Below are 15344 nucleotides of genomic sequence, written 5' to 3'. Positions count from 1 at the left end.
TTATGAACAAAATGGACTTACAAACAGACTGCTGGAATGGAACCTGCTTGTAAGTAGGAGATCGACTGTAATGGTTTACACAGCCGTAAATAATCTCACCCAGTCCTACATTTTGTAATGTCTGTCCCCTTACACTCCCAGTCATAACCTCAGATCTTCAAATGAAGGTCTACTTATAATTTCAAGATCCAATCTGAAAAGAATTGGTGATGTGGCCTTTTGCTGTTAGACATCTAAAATTTAAAATATTTTACCAATAAAAATTCACCAGGCTAATACTGTAGAACATTAAAAACAATGATAAAAACACATTATTTTAAAATGGCTTTTCATAGCTGCATTTTAGTTGTATCCCTATTTGTCTATATGGACACTGGATTATCATTTTCCTCTGTGATGTGCAGTTCCATACTAATCTGTACTATTCGCTGCTGTCTTCTGCATTTCTTCTGTGGTGACGATGAGCTCCTCCACCTTCTGATCAACATACCACACTGCCTCGTGGTTATGGACTGAATGGCGAGTGTCCCAGGTGTCCACATGGCCATCATCATCAACATCTTCATGTGAAGCATGTAAACCATGAGGACTGATTTAGGTACAATGTTAGGTAGAATGCCTAGAGGCAGCCAGGTAGTATTTTGGCCTTGGATCCCCTGTTGATTTTCTTCTCTTCGGTGTAACTGGAGTTTTTTTTTTTTTGCTTTTTTTCTGTCCACTTGGGCATTCAACATTACCTTTTTCTTTGTTACATACTGTATATTATTGCCTAGTCTTGTTTATGTTTTATATTAACTTCCTTCTTATTACATCTTGTAAAAGCAGTTTGCGCTACATTGTTTATATGAAAATGTGCAATACAAATAAATCTTGCTGTTTTATCCAAAAGGTTGTTTCTCCATGAAAACTGTTTGCCACATTCAGAACACCCATACGGCTTCTCTCCTTTGTGAATTGTAATGTTCATCAGAAGAGTATTTCTGTGCCAGAATTGTTTACCACATTCAGAACAGCAATTCAGTTTCTCTCAGGTTTAATTCTTCCAAATTTTCTTGGTTTGCTAACCATCAAAACAGGAGTGAACTTCACTCTTTAGTCAGGACAGTCTCATTGTACTGTTTAACTTCTCACTGCCTTAAGTTTCTCACAAGGACTCAGTGTACAACCTTCATTGTTCCTAATAAGGCTTCTTTATGCAGGCCATAAGGAGGTAATGCAATTTGTTAAGATGGGCCTGAACATTTTTCTTTATCAGTCCTGTTCATCCTAGAACAACAGGCAGTCCTTCTGTTTTTATTTTTCGGTCCACATTTCACTTGTCATATTTCAAGACTGCATTTCTTGGTATTTTGTTTCTTTCTTGCCTCTCCATTCTTCGGACTGAGTAATCACTAGGAACTAATACTTCTGTTATCCAGGATTTCTTACATCTGGTTTTCTGGCCTCTATTATTAGTCAGTCAGTATTGATGTGCTACAAGTGACCTGCACCTCCTCATTTTCCATTGTGCTGTCTGAGTTGTGGTCCCAGTTTCTTTCTGGTGAGGGTAAGTTGTACTTCTTGCAGAGTTTCCAGTGAATGAGCCTGGCCACTTTGTGGTGTTGTGCAGCCTATAATCCTTCAGCAGTCAGTACCTCACACCAGGCAACAAGATGTGTGACTGTTTCTAGCTCTTTGTGGTAGAAGTGACAATTATGGGTTATATTATTTTTTCTATTTTTAATCTGAACCACTTTGTGTCCAAGCCACTGTTTTGTGCACCTATGATGAGGTGTACATGTTTTGGTCTTAGTTCACCCCTCATAAGCCATGCATGAGTAAGTTCTGTTTCCACCTGAGGCTGTTGGAGGGGGGGCAGTATATTTACCACTTTACTTGTAGTTTCCCCAATTAGATCTTTTTTATTTTCATTAAACTTACTGAAGTATTTCTTCTACTGCTCAACATTGTACTGTGTTCATCTGTGTGAATTCTTTGATGTTTCTGAAGACTGCTACTCTGTGAAAACTTTTTGCCACATTCAGAGCAGAAATATGGCTTCTCTCCTGTGTGAATTCTTTGGTGGCTTTGAAGACTGCTTCTCTGTGAAAACTGTTTACCACATTCAGAACAGCAAAATGGCTTCTCCCTTGTGTGGATTCTTTGGTGGGTCTGAAGATTGCATTTCAGTGAAAACTTTTTACCACATTCAGAACAGTCATATGGCTTCTGTCCTGTGTGAATTATTTGGTGGCTCTTAAGATGGCTTTTCCGTGAAAACTTTTTGCCACATTCAGAGCAGCAATACGGCTTCTCCCCTGAGTGAGTTTTAATGTGTATGTGAAAATGACTTCTGTAAGAGAATTGTTTTCCACATTCAGAGCAGCAATATGGCTTCTCCCCTGTGTGAATTATTTTGTGGCGCTGAAAACTGCTTCTTTCTGAAAACTGTTTGCCACATTCAGAACAGGCATACGGCTTCTCCCCTGTGTGGATTATTTTGTGGCGCTGAAAACTGCTTCTATGTGAAAACTTTTTACCACATTCAGAACAGTCATACAGCTTCTCTCCTGTGTGAATTCTTTGGTGGCTCTGAAGACTGCTTCTATGTGAAAACTTTTTACCACATTCAGAACAGTCATATGGCTTCTCCCCTGTGTGAATTCTTTGGTGGATCTGAAGAATGCATCTTTCTGAAAACTGTTTGCCACATTCAGAACAGTCATATGGCTTCTCTCCTGTGTGGATTCTTTGGTGGCTCTTAAAAAGGCTGTTCCGTGAAAATTTTTCACCACATTCAGAGCAGCAATACGGCTTATCTCCTGTGTGAATTCTTTGGTGGCTATGAAGATTACTTCTCTGTGAAAACTTTTTACCACATTCAGAACAGCAATATGGCTTCTCCCCTGTGTGAAGTCTTTGATGCCTTTGAAGATTACATCTTATTGAAAACTGTTTGCCACATTCAGAACAGCAGTGAAGTTTGATTCCTGTATAAAGTTTAAAAGATAATTTTTTTTAGTTTTTAACCACCACTTTCATACTGACATTATCTTACAACACTAAATAAATATTGGTTTAATTTATGAACAAACTTTGATAAGCATAAGCAATCATAAGACTTAAGTTGCAAGTGAATAGAGACTCAACTTGTTCATTTTTTTCATTTGTATTTCAACTACTCATCACATGAGCACAATTATAGGAGCCAAGAAGTTAAAATAGTAAAATAAACAGATCACATGTGACAGGCACAATTAACAAGACTATTGTTGATTTTATTTAACTACATTACAGAATGGCATCATCATTTTCTCATCATATTCTTGAAATATTATAACATTATATATTGTTAATTATTGCAGGTAGAAAGTAATAGTCATAACCCATCATTACACTGGAGAGCGTCATGTCAAAAATGTGAAATGAACTTTTATTAAACAGAATGTGTCTTAATATTTGTAAACAATCCAAAGCCACCCGACTCCATATTATTTTTTAAATTTGATTTTAAAAAGAGGCAGAGGATAGTAAAGCAAAAACATTTTAAATATACAACGAGAACAGACTACAATTTAAATGAATAAAACACGCAGGTCACTGAAAAAGCCCAGAGACCCACGCAACACCTGACCTGAAACAGCAAACTAGACACTTGTGGCCAAAATGCAAAATATACTTCTGCCTTCATACCACCTGCGTCAGGGGCTTTTTTGTTGCAAACTGATTTTAAAATGTATTTAATGGATTTAATTTCCTCAGCTAAAACACGGTCCTCCAGAAAAGCACCATCATTTTGTGAGAGTTTTGGTAAATTAATAAAATTAAAAAAACACATCAATCACTCCAAAGATGGGAGTTCAGCAGAGGGGAAAGTTTAAGAGAAAAAAAAAAAAAAAATCAGACAAGTAACTATTTAATGCTTTATATGTTAAAAGGAGGATTTTGAAATCTGCTCTAAACTTAACCAGGAGCCAGTGTAAAGATTTAAGAACTGGAGTTATGTGTTCGTATTTTCTTGTTCTTGTAATAATTCTTGCAGCAGCATTTTTGATTAACTGTAGGCTGTATAAAGAACAGTTTTAATATCCAGTGAACATAGCATTGCAGTAGTCAATCGTATTAGAAATAAATGCATGAATTCATTTCTCAGAATCCTGTTTATTTAGAAAGCGCCTTTATATCCCAACATTATTAAGATGGAACAAACATGATTTGGACAACTTTGTAATATGTGCTTTAAATGACATGCTAGAGTCAAAGATAACTCATAGATTGTGGAATGATTCTGTAAAATTAATGGCGACTCCAACGGAGTTAAATGATGACAAAATATTGTTGTGATCAGCGTCATTCCCTCCAATAATTAACATCTCTGTTGTATCTGTGTTTAACGACAAGTAGTTCTCATCCATCCACTCCTTTAATTCACTGACACAACTAATTAAAGACAACATTGGAGAAACTTCATTTGATCTAAATGAAAAGGTATAACTGGGTGTCATCTGCATGCGAGTGAAAATTAACATTATGTCTCCTAATGACAGATCCTAGTGGAAGCATGTAAAGTGAAAACAGTAAAGGTCCCAGTACTTCTGTGTATGACGGAGTACTGTCACCATATTTCTGTACATATTGGAATCGATTTGATAAAGAACAAAACCAAGCGAGCACAGTGCATGTAAGCACAACATCATTTTCTAGCCTGTGCAGTAGAATAGAATGATCAATGGTGTCAAATGCTGCAGTTACGTCTAACAACATAATTAGAGTGGAGTTTTCTTCATCAGCGGATATCAGAATGTTGTTTACAAACCTCGTTAGTGCCATTTCTGTACTATGACCAGTGCGGAAACCAGACTGGAATTTCTCAAATAAATTGTAATGCATAGGGTGTGACTGAAGCTGATTGGCGATTACTTTTTCTAGTATTTTAGAGAGAGAAAGAGTACATTTGAAATAGGCCTATAATTATTTAGTATGCGGTGGGCTGGCGCCCTCCCCGGGGTTTGTTTCCTGCCTTGCACAATGTGTTGGCTGGGATTGGCTCCAGCAGATCCCCGTGACCCTGTAGTTAGGATATAACGGGTTGGATAATGGATGGATGATTTAGTGTGCATGCGTCTAGGTCTGACTTAAGTAATGGTTTAATGACTGACACTTTTAGTGCTTCAGGTACTGTGCCATGCAATAAAGAACTACTGATAATGTTTAGAATAGCAAGAACATCCATTGCACTTTTTACTAGTTTTGTTGGCACTGGATCTAGGTAACAAGTAATGGGCTTCATTTTGGAAATTAAAGTTAAGACCTCCTGCTCAGTTACAGGATTAAAATTACTAAAGTGCTGAATGCAATGCGAGACAGGGTCTGCTAAGCTAGTATTTGGTTTATACTGTGATGCTGAGAGCTGGGATCTTATATTTTTAATTTTCTCATTGAAGAAGTTCATAAAGTCTGTACTGCTAATATCTGTTGGCATTTTGCACTGTACATCTGAATTCCCATTTGCTAATTTAGCCACTGTTCTAAATAGTACCCAGGGATTTTTATTATTGCTATCTATTATTGAGGAATAGTATTCTGAGCGAGCTTTAAGGAGAGCTTTCTTAAATTTTTTTTAACATTCTCTGTCCATACAATTTGAAAGACCTGTAGCTTTGTTGTTCTTCATCTGCGCTCCAGTTTTCGACACTCTAATTGAAGAGCTCGAGTGTTTTCATTAAACCAGGGAAAGTTTCTATGTGCTTTGATCACTTTTGTTTTAAGGAGAGCCACTGTGTGCAGAGCATCTCTCAAGGTCACATTATAATGTGATGTTAGGTGGTCTAAATTGTTTCCACGTTTACATTTGATGTTAACTGATCTAAATGGTTTAACACAATTACACTCGACTTACTCAAAGTATCTATAAATACTGAAGCAGTATTACAATCTAGATGTCGCACTGTCATTGTTTTAATCTGTGAGTGCGTTGGCAAGGGCAGGACTAAATGAAATGTAATTAAGTAGTGATCGCAAATAATTTAATGGAGTAATACTTAAATTTTGAATTTCAACTTTGTAAGTTATAATTAAATCTAATGTGTGGTTATGATTATGACTTGGACCTTTGACAATCTGACAAAATCCAACTGAGTTTAACAAATAAGTAAAACATTTGCTAAAAGTGTCAGTTTCCACATCAACGTGTACATTAAAATCCCCCATCAGTACTACGTGATCATAATTTATAGCCAAATTAGATAAAGGGTTGCTAAATTCAGTCATGAACAATGAATATGGCCCTGGAGGTCTGTAGACTAGCACTATAATTGGGTTGCAATCGGTTTTATTACTTAAAATGAATGCCTCAAAGGATGTAAACTTGCCTAAATTTTTAGATGTGATTTGCACTTTGTTACAATGAATTATTCCAAGGCCTCCTCCTCGACCAGAATTTCTACACTTATGAAGTAATGAGTATCCATCTGATGATGCCTAAGCTAGGGGAACAGTGTCACATTTACATTATGAATGGGCGAACATGGAGAGAGCTCAGTAAACAATCCCATCCTAACCCCTACATTCACAATACAAGAGTCAATGAGGTGAAAATATGAAAAAACACATCTGAAAATAAATATGACATGAAAGAAAATATTAAACAATTGTGGGTTGACAGTATGTGGAGCATGAAAGGTCCTGACCTCTCATAACTGGCAATGACTCTCTAATCACACGTGTATGTACACACAAAATACACAAAAGAAAAAAAGGAAGAAGCAGCCATTATGAATCAATATTCAGGAAAATTTCTAAGCAGTACTGGTATATTATACATAAAACAGTCAAAGCGGTCAAGCACCAGTGACATGGAGTCAAGGACACCGAGCGTCTGTTGAGGGTCAGTGAAATGCCGCTGCCCCCCAGTGAAGAAGTCTGAAGCTTGGCCAGAGAAAACAGGAAAGCAGAAAGATCAATTTGTGGAGCATTGTTGATCACCAGAGATGAGGTCTTGTGGGGTTGGTGTGGTGTTAACTGAATAATTGGGAGTAAAATTAGACCGTCCATCCTTCAAAAGTTACATTTGAATTTTTGTGTGCATCTTTCAGAATAGTAACTCAGTCATAACTGGACGTAGACATGTCACTTTTCCTGGTATATATTCTATGTGCCTATGAAATTAGAAATGGTTGAAAACCAAAAAAGCCATTATTTCTTCATAAAGTCAACCATTTTCCCACTCTTATTATATGGAACTCCAATAATTCTGATTTTGCCTCTCCTTGATCCATGTTATTGTCTGGGAAGTTTCTTATGTGGATATTGGGTCTCAGCATAAAAGGACTGTATTCTCCATGGGATGCTGCACAATTTGAGTACAGACCTGAATTAAAACTGACAGGAGTTTCTGCTTTTCGTTTCTAATTTCTACAATATCACTAAGAAGGTCAGATAACCTCCTCTCTTCTGATGCATTCAGGTCACACTTAGAACTCCATTTTGCTTCGATATAAAGGCTGCCTGTTGATTAACAGTGGAAACTGCTCCGGAGTTATCAGCCGCCATGCCATCCTCAGTCAAACTCCTCTGGGCTTCTTTACTGGCCTTGAATGCAAAGAACCAGGGCGCGTCTTCCGATCTGAACAATTCATATGTCACACCAAAAACCACAAAAGTTATGTTGATTCATTTTTTAGATTAATTTGTAACAACAGTAATTGAAGGATAGTGTCATGGAGTACTCTTACAATACAGCCATTATTCAATTGAGCATCATGTGGACTCCTAAATAAGCTATTTTGGTATATATTTTGCATTTAAATCACTAAAGCAATACAGAAGAATGAACAAAGTGAAGTATTAATGTACTGACCCATAGGAGCACCATTTATCTAGGAAAAAAATTATAAGTTGAAGAAACCCGAGATCAGAGCCATTACTCGTATTAGTGTCTGCTCTGGATGAGGAGTGGCAAGTGAAACCAGGACTGGTCAGCTTTATCTCACACCGGTCTCACTTATACAGCCCTTTATAATAGTCATGGACGTGCACTATGTTAACTGAAATTAAATGTGTTGCATTTTACTGTGTATTAAATTTAATATAAGTTCATGTATGCAAATGAAGTCTTAATTATTCATTCTGTGGGTTTTTATTAATCAATTGCAGGCGTCTGTCACCTTTTTGATTAATTTCATTCACATCAGGAGATGTTCCTGCTAAGATTACATTAAAGGCTTCATTCTTCAACTTGACAGTTTCCCTTACTACTGCTATCCTCTAAAGACTACTAGGGCTGTCATCATTACAAACACCAACAAACTCCTGTCCAGAGCTCCTTACAGTGGTCTTTACTCCCAAGTTCTTGTACGTGGTCAATTCAGAATCTATACCACATAGATAATAATGTGTAGTAGCCAACCCGCGGCGTAGCATACGGCGCATAATTATTTATTGATGGGTGAACACTTCCTGAAAGACACAGTTGTCCAAATGGGGTGGGTTTGAGGATACGACAGTGCAGGAAAAGATGGAACTCTGGAGAGAGCAACATACAATTGTTCACGACTGAAAACTGGTTTTGGCAGATAAAAGGCATATCTTTTTGAAAGTTTGGCCCTGTGCCTTATTAATTGTCATTGCCAAGGCCAATCTAACAGGAAATTGTCTGCGTGTAAAAGTAAAAGTCAAATTTGAATTTGATGGGGTCAGGGATATCCAGGGAATAAGGACAGTTTGTGAGGAAGTATTTGGGACATCGCCACAATTTCTGCCTCGCCACCATAAACTCCGGAAGTATTCATGTAGTCAGCGTATTGTTGAGCAGACTGTATGACTATGCTTCCGTGACTAATAACAACAGACAGCATGTCGCCGAAGTTATCCCAATGTTGGCAAACAAAGGTGACAGCCGTGTTGCAAAGTTCGAGAGCAACAGTTTCGTCGATGACATTTTTCCAGAAAAAAACGAATGATAAAAGCAAACAGTTACCTGATGCAGGAATTTGTATAACATTGAAAGAAGTGTTGTTTCCATGAAATACATTTGAAGCAGTGGCCATAGTAGGCAAATGAACAGTCAACGTGGCTCACAGCTGCATGTGGACTTTAGCACAGACCAAAGCGAGTGAAGATGTGTTTGGTGAGGTGTTGGGGGCGGGAACATGAGCAAGCAGTGCCTCGAGGGCAAGGGTGGACATGGGAGGAGGGTTAGAGTTGGCGGTCGGGGCTCTGTTGTGCGTATCCCATGACGCGGGAGGAGGGTTAGAATTGGCGGTCGGAGCTCTGTCGTTCGTATCCCATGGTCAGGCGACTTGGTGGATTATATATAGAAAAGCAACCGGAAGCGAAAAGAACAATGAAACGTCAATGTGGCTCAATGGCGCATGTGGACTGTAGCAGAGACGAAAGCAACTGAGGCGGTGTTTGGTGAGGTGTTGCATGAGGGCACATGAGCAGGCAGTGTGCATGCCTCGAGAGCGAGGGTGGACGCGGAAGGAGGGTTAGAGTTGGTGGGCGGGGCTCTGTCGCGCGTATCCCATGGTCTTAGAGTTGGCAGATAGAAGCATGTCTTTTTGAAAGTTTGGCCCCGTGCCTAATTAATTGTCATTGCAAAGACTAATCTAACAGGAAATTGTCTGCGTGTAAAAGTAAAAGGCAAATTTGAATCTGATGGGGTCAGGGAAATCCAGGGAATAAGGACAGTTTGTGAGGTAGCAGCTGTGATAGTTTTACACTCCAGTACATTGCAGTGAATGCTGGTAACAGTCACGCAGGCGAGCAGGCAGGCAAGCCAACAAAAACTCTTAGTATGGTATGAATCAGGTTTTTGTAGACAACGGTCATCCCTGTTCCTGCAGGACCATCTAAGAGAAAGTATGTTGGTCGCGGATGGGAATCGCTGTATGCAGTGTGTAAAACAGTTTGCGAGGGTGGACGCGGTCGTGAGTATCCCATGACGCAGGAAGAGGTTTACAGTAGGTGGGCGGTGCTCTGTTGGGCATATCCCATGGTCTTAGAGTTGGTGGGTGGGGCTCTGTGAGTTGGTGGCCGTGGCTCAGTCTTGCGTGCTGTGGTTGGCTGCTTAGTGAATTTATATTAATATATATTAATATATATATATATATATATTATATATATATATACACACACACACACACACTATAGAGAGAGAGAGAGAGAGAGAGAGAGAGAGAGATACTGTGAATAGTAAAATGGCAAAGACACTAAGAAGAAAATAAGCAGAGGATACCAAAACTATGAGCCAAAAGGGAGAACTGAAAGTCAAACTGATTTTTTGTCTAATCCAGGAGTTCCAAAAAAAAAAAAAAAAAAAAAAAAAGCACATAATTCTTAAACAAAGAAATCAGAAAGAAAACAATCTGTTTGAAAAAGTGCAAACACAGGACTTCTTCTGCAATTTCAAATACTCCAGCCAACCTTAAAACAATCACCAATATGATGTCATAATAATCACATGATTATTATGGAGTAAATCTTTACTAAACACAACTTGATACTCATGACAATCAATAAATAACATTAACATTCTAACACACCAAGACTTCTCAAGTGCATATGTAAAAAGTCCCATGAAAATCTAAACTCCACCTTTCAATGTCTTTCTTTTTCCATCAGCTGAAATACAGCACTAGCTGAGCAACCTGAACATCTACCATTAAATGATAGACAAGTCAAAGCTGGAGAAATTAAAACTTAAACAATACTATAGTAAAGCACAAAAAGGCCTGCTATACGAGAAAGGGAGATAAAGCAATACACAGAGAAGAGCTAAGGCAACAAAAAAGTCTTCAATGTTCTCTCACGTGACTGCAGCTCTATGAGAACAACCTGGATGATAACAGGTCATTCAGCCCAGCACAGCTCTTCTACTGTCTACCCCACTACTTGGTAGCTTATTTTATTTTCTGCTGTTCTCTGTGTAAAGAACAACATCTTAATGTTTGTGCAAAATTAACCCAAAACTGGTTACCAACTGTGTCTCTGTGTTCTTGTACACATTACAATACAAACAGGCCAAACACAAGACTGTTTGCTAAAGATGCACAGAGATGGACGCTCGGTTGGATTAAGAAGCTCCAAGAATGTGTTGCTTAAAATCTTCAATAGAATTTAAATAGCTTTACAGATGTAAGAAAAAGTTTGCAAACCCCTTGGCATCTCCTGATTTTTTGCCCAAATTCCTCCTGAGAATGTGGTCTGATCTTCAACTGCACTACAATAACAGACACAAACAATTAACCTGAACTCATAACACACAAACTGGACTGTCAATGCTGAACACGTCATTTAAACCTTTACAGTCCCGTCTAGTCAGGTGTTCAACCAATGAGAGGAGACTGGAGGTGTGGCTTAGAGACAAATAAAAGGAATGAAACGTGGGTTCTTGAAAAGCCGTCTCTTCTTCATAAAGATCTGCTCTTGAACATACAGAACAAGAACATAAGAAATGTAACAGACACGAGGAGACCATTCATCAGACCATCAAGGTTGTTAGTTTAGCTAACAGTTAAGCTGTCCCAACATCACATTAAGATAACTCTTAAAGATTGTCAAGAACAGATAATAAGAAAGTAAGAGGAGAATAAAGCTGGGAAATTATAACAAAGGGCAATAAAAATAATTCTTGGAGAGCAAATAGGCATTTAAAAGAAAATCTTTGCTTATTTAGTGCTTTCAAATTTTTTAAAATATTACCTGCCTTTGCATTCTGATTATGTAATTTCAAGTTTTGTTTATATTGTGTTTATTAATTACCAAAATATCTTTGTATTTTGTGGGTGAGACCCTAAGAGGTGGGGTCACACCAATGTCACTTCTGAAGGACCACCCCCAGCGTTTATATTTGATATCAGGGAAATGGTCCTTCAGTTGTTTAGTGACATTTGATGAGTGCTTTATTATAACTATTTAAGCCAACAATCCATTTTGGGCCTGTGCATGCTGAAGCCTCATGTTGAGTTTGGAGTAAGGCTGCCTGGGTTGAGACCTATCTATAGATAGGCTAGTGAAGGTCCTAAGGCCTCATTTATAAAGCTTGCATACACATAAAACTGGACTTGAAAAGTGTGTATGCAACCTCCCATACAAACTTCAAGGTTTACAAAAGAAACTTAACAGAGGAACAAACATATTTATAGTAACTGGGAAATGACGACACCCTTGAACAAAGAGGAAAAGGCAGCCAAACCAGCTAAATGATGACTCGCAAGAATAATTCAATTCACCAAGCCTTTATTATAATGTGCATTGATGTGACAATCATGACACCTCAAAAATTGGATCTATGATGTACAGATTGTATTTTAGTACCCATTAGGAGAGCCAATGATACATATTGGCACTGAAGAAATTCTACATTGTCATCACTTTATATCTGCCAGTTGATGTCTCTTCGCTTCACTCCATTATGCCTGCTGTGCTGGAAGCCATTAACTGACTGCTGATGCACTACATCTCGTTTTGGTACGGTGTGAGTGTACACACATAATACGACATGTTTTTGCCAACACAAAAAGTCAATCTGCAGCTGTGTCCAGCTCTCCTAACACAACTGGAACACTTTACTGCATTCATATTGCAGAAAGGGCACCTAGCAAGATTGAAGCTGCTTTTGTTAACCGTAAGCAGTTACATTCCATTAATACACAAGTCATCTAAGATGTGCCTGACAAATGTCACATCTCCATGACCTCACTCAAACCACGATTCATTTATTTTGAGACAAAGTAGCTTTGACAGAAGTGATGTTGCTTTACATGGTGAAGTATGTGTTGGTGAAGTAACCTGCTGATCCCTCAGTATTTCATATGACCTGACCTATTCATTATAACAGCAATCATGTCATTACATGCGGCAGGTGACAGTGTCTTCCTGCACAGACAGTTTTGCCCTACACTTTTCCTGAACCCCAGAGCAGAGAGGAGAGGCATTGTAACTACATGTGTAATCTTTCACTCTCAGATGAAGAGCAAAGCCAGATATTCTCGAATGCAGGTGATGGGGTCTCCAAGTGTCAGGAGGAAGAGGCAGATCTACCAGCTAATGAAGTTCTGCAGCATCATGATTGCATACAGAGGTGATGGATTAGTAGGCTCCATAGGTGAATGTTTTCAGGGTGGCAGGTAAAGGAGTGTTCACATATACATATTTAAAAAGTGACTATGATTCATAAAAAGTAAAGTTTGTAGTAATGTGCATACATCCGGTTTATAAACCCGATTTTTTTCTGGGCGTACACATTTTCCAGTTTTTTGGGTTTTTTTGTGTGTGCATATTTTCACACTCAATTCCATGCAATGTTTTATAAATGTCACCCCTGGTCTGGTGTGTGGGTCTTTTGATTGCCTGAATCCCCATGTCACCATGTGTGTGTTCCCAATTCACAGTGGTGTGGAGGTAAAAGATCACTGCACACCATTTTTATCACCCACCTCATGGTAGAATCACAGTTTGGGGCTTTTTTTGCTTCTGCAGGACCAGGACAGGATGCCATCATCAATGTAGCACTGAATTAAAAATTGTTAGAAAGAAATCTGATAGGAGAAGTCATGAAAGTGAAAGCTTGAGAGAAGTTAGGGAATGAAAAAGACAAACAGCTGAAAGAAAAGAAGTCAACAAGAGAAAGGCTTAAACAGAAGAAAGCTGGTGTTCAGGACCGGCAAATCAAAACGAAGAGCTTAGGATTCGTTGGCTTTACCTGAAATCAGCTGATCACTGAAGGAATCTCTGAGACATAAAGGAACTGAAAACTTTCGAAATGATGAAGAGACAAGAAATTGAACCCTGAGTGGCAGTTGCAGGAAATGTTTGGTGAAGGTCATTACAGCTAAAGGAGAATCAGAAAGTTTCTAAAGGCAGGGGGGTCACAAACTGGACTGTTCCCATGTTTAAACAATGTATTCAGGAATGACAAGGGTCTCATTGTTTGTTATTAGTTAAGATGACTGTGTTTGTCTGTTATAGGAACTTAACTGAAGATCAGACCACAGAATTAGGAGAAATAAAAAGAATTCGAAAGGGTTCACAAACTTATTTTTTTTTTTTTTTTACCAAAATCAGGCTTAGAGTGTTTGCATAATGTTACAAACAATAATTGAAGAAGTGCAGAGTCCTAAACCCTTTAAACTGTAGTGAAATTGCGGTGTTTAATATAGTTTGAACTTTTGTCTAAGTTTCTTTAAAAAGCACAAGACAGCAATTTCAGACCCATAACCCTGACTCTAAAATGTACACCGATTGTTATTTTACACTTACTTGTTTCAGATGACATCTTAGGTGATGGCTGACTTTCCTCAGTCCTAGGAGATGAAATTTCTTCAGTCGTCTTTCTATCAGACTGTAATGATTCATATTTTACACTGATAGAAGACTCCAGAGATGAAGAATGTCTTCTTTGAGAAAAACCTAACTCGGTCACTGCTCCATCTTGATCTCCAAAATGAAGGTCATCTTCCTTGACAGTCTCAGTGCTGACACACTCCTCTTTAACACACACTGACCCCAGTTCACAGACCTCTTCCTTAATGACCAAATTCTCCCACTCACAGTCCTCCTCCTTAACATTTATGATCCTCTCCTCCATGATATTCAGGTCAGCCTCACACATCTCCTCTTTCACATCCATTTAAATGTTACAGTAAATGGCAGAGTTTTATCTCTCTGTGGAAAAAAACAGGAATCAATTCCATTAAAACTGCATCATTCAGATCTGAGGACATTTAATTTTTAATAACATCCTGTTAGTTAAAGCTGATGTTAAGTCAGACAGTTCATAGCAATCACACAGTAACTCATCACTTTTCATGTCACATTAGCTGTAAAATGATTTTGGGAATAAAAGGAGGGTCCATCAGGGTAGAAAAAGAAGGAGGCCATCTTGCACAGTTGTGTGTCAACAGTATTCACTACTTTGATTGAACATTCAATACTGTTAGGGTCCTGAATTTTATTAATAGTTAATGTTAAGGAAGGTTTATACAAGTTAGGCCTGAGGATTATGTTAAAAAACAGGGGCATATGAAGGAGGAGCTTTCAATCGCTGGTCAACTTGTCTAATGTGAAACTGCCCCAAGCTTACAAAATCCAAAACCATTATTCAAGTCACAGCCTTCATTTACATAATCTTAGTGAGATGGAGGCAGTTGGCAGTGTGTCCCTGTAAAGATGGCCGCCTAATGTGAGACACCCAATGTCTGACTTCAAGTAGCCTGCGACTCGCAAAGATAAATTTAAACAGGTTTGATTTTGTTTTTAGTCTTAGGGGCAGACTGTGTGTGCAGGAGAGCAGACAACCAGTGAATGTTTCCCTGAAGTAGAAGGCATAGAGTTAAGTGCTAAGAAACTGCAGGTTTTGAACC

General features: G+C 38.4%; 1 protein-coding gene across 1 annotated transcript in view; it reads right to left on the bottom strand.

Annotated features, from left to right (window-relative positions):
- Positions 1–345: 345 nt before the first annotated feature.
- Positions 346–15344, bottom strand: part of LOC114641970 (zinc finger protein 883-like) — a gene marked incomplete at its 5' end in the record, with an annotated part of 58883 nt that continues 43884 nt past the window's right edge. Inside the window, one exon of the mRNA XM_051921657.1 lies at positions 346–2985. Within this exon, the coding sequence (XP_051777617.1) occupies positions 1891–2985 (1095 nt within the window). The remainder of the gene's footprint in view (positions 2986–15344) is intronic.

This window comes from Erpetoichthys calabaricus, assembly GCF_900747795.2.
Source record: "Erpetoichthys calabaricus chromosome 1 unlocalized genomic scaffold, fErpCal1.3 SUPER_1_unloc_18, whole genome shotgun sequence".
Classification (NCBI taxonomy): Eukaryota; Metazoa; Chordata; class Cladistia; order Polypteriformes; family Polypteridae; genus Erpetoichthys; species Erpetoichthys calabaricus.
The sequence above is the reverse complement of the archived record's forward strand: the minus strand, read 5'-3'. Positions and strand labels throughout refer to the sequence as shown.